The sequence below is a fragment of the Ctenopharyngodon idella genome, chromosome 20, assembly GCF_019924925.1.
Source record: "Ctenopharyngodon idella isolate HZGC_01 chromosome 20, HZGC01, whole genome shotgun sequence".
NCBI lineage: Eukaryota > Metazoa > Chordata > Actinopteri > Cypriniformes > Xenocyprididae > Ctenopharyngodon > Ctenopharyngodon idella.
The window spans coordinates 24,505,581-24,514,587 of record NC_067239.1 but is presented as its reverse complement, the minus strand read 5'-3'; the positions used below and the strand labels follow the sequence as shown (position 1 = coordinate 24,514,587).

At 35.8% G+C, this 9,007-nt stretch overlaps 1 protein-coding gene across 21 annotated transcripts in view; it reads right to left on the bottom strand.

Moving 5' to 3' along the window:
* Window positions 1-5,662: 5,662 nt before the first annotated feature.
* The window catches only part of adgrg6 (adhesion G protein-coupled receptor G6), a 43,682-nt gene continuing 40,337 nt past the window's right edge, over window positions 5,663-9,007 (bottom strand). For 20 of the 21 annotated variants that reach the window (XM_051876554.1, XM_051876538.1, XM_051876539.1 and 17 more), the window contains one exon: window positions 5,663-6,833. Coding sequence is in view for 19 of the 21 variants with exons in the window: in XM_051876538.1 (XP_051732498.1) it covers window positions 6,652-6,833 (182 nt within the window). In the remaining 2 variants the exon portion in view is untranslated. Of the gene's footprint in view, window positions 7,624-9,007 lie in introns of all 21 variants that reach the window. The other variant, XM_051876555.1, reaches the window with a different exon arrangement.

Here is a 9,007-nt window from a genome sequence, read left to right as displayed (position 1 = left end):
AGTACAGTAAAACCAGTGATATTGTAAATATATATATTTGATATGAATATATTTTAAAATGTAATTTATTTCTGCGATGTCTTCGGTGCCCTTCAGAAATCATTCTAATATGCTGATTTGCTGCTCAAGAAATATTTCTTATTATTATCAATGTTAAAAACAGTTAATATTTTTGTGGAAACCGAATAGAAAGTTCAAAACAACAGAATTTATTTGAAATAGAAGTATTTTATAACATTTCTGATTTTGATAGTTTCTTTTGTTACCTGTTGTTTAAACTTCTTTTCTTTGTATTTTTTCAGTCCCAGGGTCCCATGCAAACAGAAGTCCATCTGTGAATGCTACTCCAGAAATTCACCACCGCGAGAGACGCTGCTCCTGTGAAAACTTGAAGGACAAAGAATGTGTGTACTTTTGCCACATAGGAATCGTCTGGGTCGATACACCCAGGTACATCATCCAAACATTTGTCTGTTTTCCTACAGAGATCTCTTTGAGCAATACAAAAAAGAGAGAGAAGTGGAGGTTGAGATCTGTGGGGGACTGATGCTGGTAACCTGTAACCACGCTGAAAGCACGTGTCTGGTTGTATTTAAGTGTGTGGTCTCATTAATGTGGCCCACGCATGGAGACCTGAGGACAGGCAGACTGCCTTTGGTGAAAAACAACCTAGAAACCAAAGATTGAGGGTCTGGCTCTCGGGAAGTGAAACAAGAGTGAAGTCTTTTATATCCAGAAACAAACAGGAATCTGAACACCTGGTCAAATTGAAAATTCAAAGAAGCACAAGGCTTTCAGTTCAGTGTATGAATTTGAAAATAGTTCTACATTGTGCACAAAAACAAAATATGTATCAAAAAATCATATTTTTAAATATGTTCAAATGATCAAAACCAAGCATTTATAAATGTTAAAAACAAAGCTAATTACAAACAAGGAGTAAACGCACTGAACAGGATAAAATTAACGGTTACACTTTATTTTGATGGTCCCCTTTAGACATTATGTTGACTAAGTAGTGATGCACCTACATTAGAGTATTAGTAGAGTAGTAGTAGAAGTAGTAGCAGTTAGGGGTAGGGTAAGGGTTAGTAGAATAAGTTGACATGTATTTGCAGAATTACTTGTAGTAAAGGGTTAGTTCACTTCAGAATGAAAATTTCCTGATTATTTACTCACCCCCATGTCATCCAAGATGGTAATGTCTTTCTTACTTCATTTGAAAAAAAATTAAGGTTTTTGAGGAAAACATTCCAGGATTTTTCCAATAGCTACCAACGGGTTGAAGGTCCAAATTGCAGTTTAAATGCAGCTTTCAAGGGTTCTACACGATCCCAGCCGAGGAATAAGAGTCTTATCTAGCAAAATGATCTGCCATTTTCTTAAAAAAAAAAAAAAAAAAAAAAATGTATATACTTTTTAAACCACAAATGCTCATCTTGCACTAGCTCTGCAATGTGATGCGATCACGTTGAAAATTTTTAGAAAATGCCCGATAGTTTCGCTAGATATGACCCTTATTCCTCATCTGGGATTGTGTAGAGCCCGTTGAAGTGGCATTTAAATTGCAATTTGGACCTTCAACCCATCGAAGTCCACTATATGGAGAAAAATCCTGGAATGTTTTCCTCAAAAACCTTAATTTCTTTTCAACTGAAGAAAGAAAGACATAAACATCTTGGATGACATGAGGGTGAGTAAATTACCAGAAAATTTTAATTCTGAAGTGAACTAATCCTTTAATAGAATGTCTGTTAGGGGACCATCAAAATAAAGTGTTACCAAATTAACCAATGAATCAGTTTACTGTATACGAGTGCAGCTCCACCTTTCAACATTGAAAGATAGCATCAAAATTTCTATTCAGCCATTTCAGATTTTAATTATTTCTATGCTCCCAATTAGTGGCAAATTTATGTTTGAAATGTTTATATTGCTATTATATGTTTATTATTCAATGATTTATTACATTTGATTTAAAAAATCATATGTTAAATATTGATATGTTTGAAATGCACTTTAAAATATCAGCTGTTCTCTTTCAGTCAGGTCATTCCCTATGGTGTAGGTTCACTCCAAATGCGTCTAAGACGAGATGTGGAACGATGCCATTGCGCACACAGGAGAGACACAAAATGTGTTCGGTTTTGCTCTTACTTGGATCTCCAGCAAGAGTGAGTGTCATTATTAGATTCACACATTGTGTCAGTTGCATTGTATTTTACTGATGCCCAACTTGGTATCTTTTTCAGAGATAAAAACGCCTCAGTCAAAAGTTACCATCCCAGAAACTACAAAGAACGATACAAGTCTAGATTCCCCCAGAGACAGAGGAGGCACAATCCAATACAAACCTGAGAGGGATGGAAAAAAGCTACATAGTAATTTACTGTATATTATTACTATTTGGGCAGCAAGCCTGGCCATGTGTCTGAATATGTGTGCTGTGAATGGTTTACAAAGTACAGTATTAGACATCATTTCTATTGGGCTTGTCATGAAATGCTAGCATCTCAATAGTGACAGTATATGAAGCAAATAGGAGTGATATATTATCTAACTGTCAGTATTTTGTGGAATACTGTAAAACCGTATTGCTTCTAATTGATGTGTAATATATATATCATTTGATGTTTCCAATTTTGTTTCCTTATAGTGAATACATTTGACTATTTATTAAGGACAATAGTGGTTTGTGGGCACTTTATGTTTGACATTAAACATATTAGTTGGCCTCGGGTAAAGATCATTCTGGCATCCAGTTTATTCTTAGAGTTAAGACATTGTCAATGAATGATACAAATAATAATAAATGCCTGCACAAAACTAGAACAAGCAGTTTACATTTATCAATATACAGTAGTTTGATTTTTCAGACAGTTGAAACTTGCAATCAATTTCTAATCTAATGAACGAACTGAATATTTATTGTTATGTAAAAAGGCAAATAATAAAAACCTACATTTTCCACATAGACCATCTTTCTTGAGGGAATATGGCTGGTTTTTGTCACTACTTTCTGGTTTTTAAACTTGCAATGACAGAAAAATTGCTTACAAGCTTACTGTACCTACAATGAAAGTGAGGTTAAATTTGTACAGAAAAAGTGGAAGACAGGTACAGTTAAGCAGAAAATAACTTCAGAGACGAATAGTGTGAGAGAATCCGATAAAACTGTCACCGTGCCCGGAGATCAAACAGGAGTCTCATCATGGAGAGGGTAATGGCAAAGCTAAATGTTTCCACAGTGCTAGAGGCTAGCAATTTTCTGAATAACTGCACTCGCTCTTTCTTTTGCTGTTGTTGTTGTTTTCCATGAGGTGATGTGTAAAGCCTTTCTGGTTTAAACCAATATTGTTGGTTGCTCTGATCGCTGAGTGTTCACATATTGAAGGATCGACCATGTAGTTAAGGTGAATGGCCTAGTAGTGCCTTAATCTTTATATAAGGCTGGCTATTTACCTCCATTCATTTTTGGCATCATCAGGAATGCTGGTTTACCTCACAGGAAGGCTTTCACAAGAAACTTCTGGAAGGAATTTGTGGTGCTCTCATTTACTACCGGGACAAAGGAACAAACACTCTCTATTCCTGTCCCCCTGTTACAGTCAAACGCATTGAGCCAGCCACTAACCACATTGTTAGGTTCTGGGAAACACCCTGACAAAACCCAACAAATGATTAAAAGTGAGCTAAAAACAGATGATTAACAGCATTTATAAGACAGTTAATGACAGATTTTGTTGCTGATTTGAAATATGTTATCTAATTTTGAGTTCAGCAAGCAGTTTTTGAGGATTCCCCCATTCAAGTAAATAGGACTTGGTCTTGGATGCCCGAAATAGCTGCCTGGAGGTGTTGCAAATATGGCCGCCAAGCCTAAGTGAACATACTTTCATTGAAAAGGACTTTGGATGTAGGCCTATCACATAAAGCTGAAACAATGTTAAATCAATGTCTTTACTAATTAACCTTAATTTGTGCATAAATGTGAAGAAAAAAAAAAAAAGTCCTATTCTTTTTGCATATATGTTCTGTATATACTATTTGTAAAATACATTTAAACAGCTTTTTAGCAACCAACTGCGCTAAACACATGCTCTCAAAGTCGCGTTTACCAGGGAGGTTAGCAACAGTAAAGCTGCTTTGTTGTACAACCTACGGTCATTACTTAGCTCTTTATTTTAGATTTAGACATCACAAACATAACAAAAACATATTGTTTAAATTGGCTTTAAAATACTCGACTGTTAGGGTTAGGGGTTAGGGTTAGGTTATGTGTTAGGCATTTAAAAAATACACTAGTGTACAGAGCCGCACGCATGACATGCTTTGAAATGTAAGGTGGGACAAGTTACATTCCTGGTGGGCCAGAGTTTTAACTTTTTTTCCCCCCCTAACAGATTTTGTAATTTTATTTTATAACAAAATGGGCAGGTCTTAAAATGGACTCTATTTATAAACAGGGCTCAACACTAAGGAGTTTACTGGTTACTTGCCCTGCCAAAATTTTCACTGGCCCCACCACAAACAAAAATGATAATAATAAATATAAATAAAAAATAGTATTTTAATAAAAAAGGTTAAATAAGGACAAGTAAACAGCAATCAAATAAGAAGGAATGAACAAATTAAAAGCAATAAATACAATAGAACAAAAATACAAATGAAATAAACAGATTTCAGGTAGTATGCAGGTACAAAATACTAGAATGTATTAATTAAATATATATATTAAAGCTAAAGAAGTTAGTCAAGAGCAGCTTTGAGCTTCATAAATGACACAAAACAGCAGCAGGTATTTATGCTACTGTCACTTTAAGACCAACTGCACAGGTCTTACACACATCAGATTTTTTTCCCCAACTGTTTACATTCATTGACTCAGTTTAAAACTGTGCTTACAAGGATACTCACCAAAACGGGCATGTCATTTTTTGTGTATTCTTCCATTTAAGTGCGATAAGACACAAAAGAGAACTCAGTTCGGTAATAGAGCGTTTTCTGAGACACAGCTTTCTGTGTGCGCGCTTTGTGTGTATGAGCACAGAAAACAGCGTGCGGGTACAGAGTTTCTTTCACGTCTTCTTGAGCTTGAACGGTTTAAAATTGTTTGAATATTTATGAAGACTGCGGACATGTTCTAATACTACTTTCTAGTTTCTAAATACCATGCAGGGTTTTGATACCAAGCAGCTGAAAGGCATGATCTCCCCCAAAATCTGGAGCTGAATTGAACATCGCACCAATTTTGCAGTTGGTCGTTATTTTGTGTATGGCCAGGGTGGGCCAAGCTCCTCATTAATTTGTTCCTTGGTTTAGGTCAATTATGTCACGTTGGAGTAATTTTAAACGAAGAAATGTATTACTACTGCGCCACAATTGACCTAAAATGAAAGAAAGAATTAAACAAATGTGGCCAGGAATTAATAATTTGTGTAAACAAATTCTTAATTTGTGGCCACAATACAGTATATTTTTCTGCATGTCATTTGCGGTGATCCGTACAATTGCATACCTAAAAGTACAGACAGAAAAATTTGACCAACCAGAAAGTCAATGAATTCAATTAATCCCCATGAAAAACATTAACCAGGCTTTTTAAGGCATCTCTAATATAAGCAGAAAATTGTTACTGTTCAAACAAATAAGACAGACAAGATCTGGTTTAAGTGCATTTAATATGCAAGATGTCACATTTTCACAAAGCATCCATAACCGCTATACTAATGATGATCTACACTGATGACCAGAGCAAACTGAACAGCCCTTGGTAAGCGTTTCCTGCTGCTGACATTTTCTTCACTGAAGCATAGAAATCTCTTAAAAGCGTTTAAAATAAATACCAAGTCAAAACAACAATGTCATTAAACTACAGCAATAGGAAGATCTGAACATGTTAGATTTGGTGTATAGCTGTTGTTTTCCATTCCGTTATCAAACAGCAGAAGACTGATCTCGGTGTCCTGCCCTTCTGTTAGAGCAGTTTTATGAAACTGTATGCACTGAAACAACTGAACAATGTTCACACTGTAAAAAAACAACATTTTCTGTAACATGTTAATCAGTAGTAGATCATGTAAAGACTGAAATAGAGAGCATTTAAATAATGACAAAACAAAGGTATTAAAGCTTCACTAATTTACAGTGAAAATTTACTTTATCTGCTTACGGTAACGAAAGCTAAACCAAGGCAAAATTCACAAGTGTGAAAATTCAAGCTCCAACCATTCGTGTTCTTTCAGTCCCGAACAGAGGAACTAACTACTCCTCATGTTCGTCAGTCTTTGGTTGTGAAATGGTCCCATTTTTCTGCTGTAGCAAGCATTGATGTATTTATATATACAAAATACTTGAACAAAAAAACAAAGTAATGTGCAAAAAAAGAAAATATGCAAAACAGAAATTAGAAAAAGCACAAATAGTAAAATATATTATGATTATTTACAGATCACATAGTCAGTATAAGCTGAATATCACAGTATGTAAAATCCACACTTTCATAGCTTGCCCTCTCTACAGGGTTATGTGTTTCTCTACTCCAGTCGGGGAGGGTTAACTCAATATGTACTGTAGCGTATAAACATGGTCCCGCCTTTCCGCACAAGGTAAGTCTGGGACACAGGAAGGCTCCATCTCAGCCTCCTCTCCCTAGAATTTAGTGCTATTGCTAAAGCTGTCTGACATGATGATGTTTTTGTAGAAGTTGTCCGAGCGCACGGAGCAGTAGCCCTTTACCTTGTCCAAGACCTGGTGCACGGGGAGGATGGACGAGGAAGCCTCTCCGTCGGAAGGGCTGCATTTGGGACTGCTCTGATTGGAGAAACTTTTACCTGCAAATATGCCACAATGGTTGACTGAAGGACTGCGTGAATATATTTTTATAATAGCTGCAATTAGTGAGCCATCGAGTATTGATGCCAAAGTATCCATACATACAATATGAAGATGACAACTGGCACCCAATGTAAAGTATGTTCAAACATGTTGGCTGCTTCAAAAGAAGGCAGAACTGGGTGTTGTCAATACTTCGACAGTTTGATCATATTAGTTTCCAATTCATTCAACTAATGGTCATTAAAAGGGGTGAGTCGTTAATTGTCCATGCCATTCTGTTGATATTCCATGCCTTTGTGCATTCTTGGGCAAAAACATTCCAATACACACATGCATCTTCAGTCCCCTTCTGTAGTACTTTTGCCAGAACAATATTGCTCAAGTTTTCCTGTTCAATGATTCCTTTTTAATGTGCAACAAATTGAACAGCTTCTGTCCTATTATGAGGGAAATTGGGGCTCCAGGAAGTTATTGACCTACAGGTCTAAATACAGAATAGCAAAAACTGGAGCACAGTTTTGGCATCTCAGCCAGAGTATATTATGCTCCTATGTACTATGCTAGAAAAGTCATTTATAATATTCAATATAATAGCAAAGATTATTTCACAATTCACATATTGAGTCATACTGGCAAAACAAACAAGCAAAACAACAACAAAAAATCAGTCAAATAAATCTGTATTCAAATTAACACAGTGTCACAATTTGTGTTGTAATTGGTCTTCACAACTAGAACTAGAACTAGTCCTTCCTTCGCTTAATGGGATTTTTACTTTGCTAGAAGCTGCAAAAATATAATAGCAAAAAATGAAAATTAGAAATTTGGAAAATTGGAAATAAAAATGTTATTCTTTAATATATTTTAAAGGTACACTATGTAACTTTTTTTTGTTCAAAATTAATACAATTTAAATACATCATCAATCCTTTTTCCAAAACGTGTTTTTGTTTTACCATGATTCACTATTGTAAGCCTTTTATAAGTGTTTATATTTTAGACATGACGGGATGGTTTTCACGAGAAAACTGCACACACGCCCTAGAGACTGTGGTCTTTAGCCTCCTTGTTAGAGTGCCCGACTCCCATGCCGGCAGACCCGGGTTCGAGTCCCGCTTAGAGCGGGCGGTTCGAACAGGAGGGGTTACACATAGCCAACATTGGCTTGGCTTTTCGGAGATAGTGAGAACTGAGGGATTTGAAATGTTTTTGTTAGTCAACAGGTGAGTAAGATATTTGAATGAACCGATAAATTGCCATATGTAGCTCTATAACAGAGTTCATTGTAAAGCATTATCTATTGTGAAAGGTCATTTCATTATGGTTGTTGTAACGTTGTGCTGGAATTTATTTTTAAGGAAGTACCGTGTCTATTAATGGGTATAGCTACAGTAATGTCTTCAGCTAGTCGTCTTGAGATCCTTTCCACTTTCCATCTAAACTGGTTATATCCTACTTAAGCCTAGTAGTGAATGTTTTATGAGCAGTAGGATAACCATATTCATCCGCACAGTCACGCAGAGCCAAAGCACAACCAAAACAATGTTCTTCCACAAAATACGTGCAGTTTTGTTTTTGAACCACTAGAGGGCCAAAAGTTACATAGTGTACCTTTAATTAAATAGAAAGAAAGAATGGTCAATTATAAATATTGTTGATTAAGGAAAAATCTATACAGTGTACATTACAATAACTTAAAATACATAATTACACAGTGAGCTTTACTAGGTGAACTTTTGATGCAATTGCAGTGACAACCAGCACAGCATTCCTTTCATCTTAGCATATATGCAAACATAGCAAGTCTACACCGTCTAAATCCTAAATGTCTCAATATTTTACAATGACATAAACTCTACTGTGCATAACAGTACAATTACTTGAGCCAAAGTAACGTTCACAAAGTAAAAATTGTATCTATAGTGTTGAAATCTCTGATGTTAAGCGCATTATTAGTGCTATACAGCAAGTGCATATAATCTATCCTCTGCATGGCCAGCATGTAGAGTGATCCTGCTGTGGGGATGGTGTTTTACTGTGTATAATTTTTGTAAATTTTAGCATCAGCAGTCAGTGCAAGCTGGGTGTTTTCTCCTGTGGGGACATTAACACTGCCAAACGAAAAGAAAATAACAAAACAATGGAGATAAATAAAAACAGCCCACAGTGA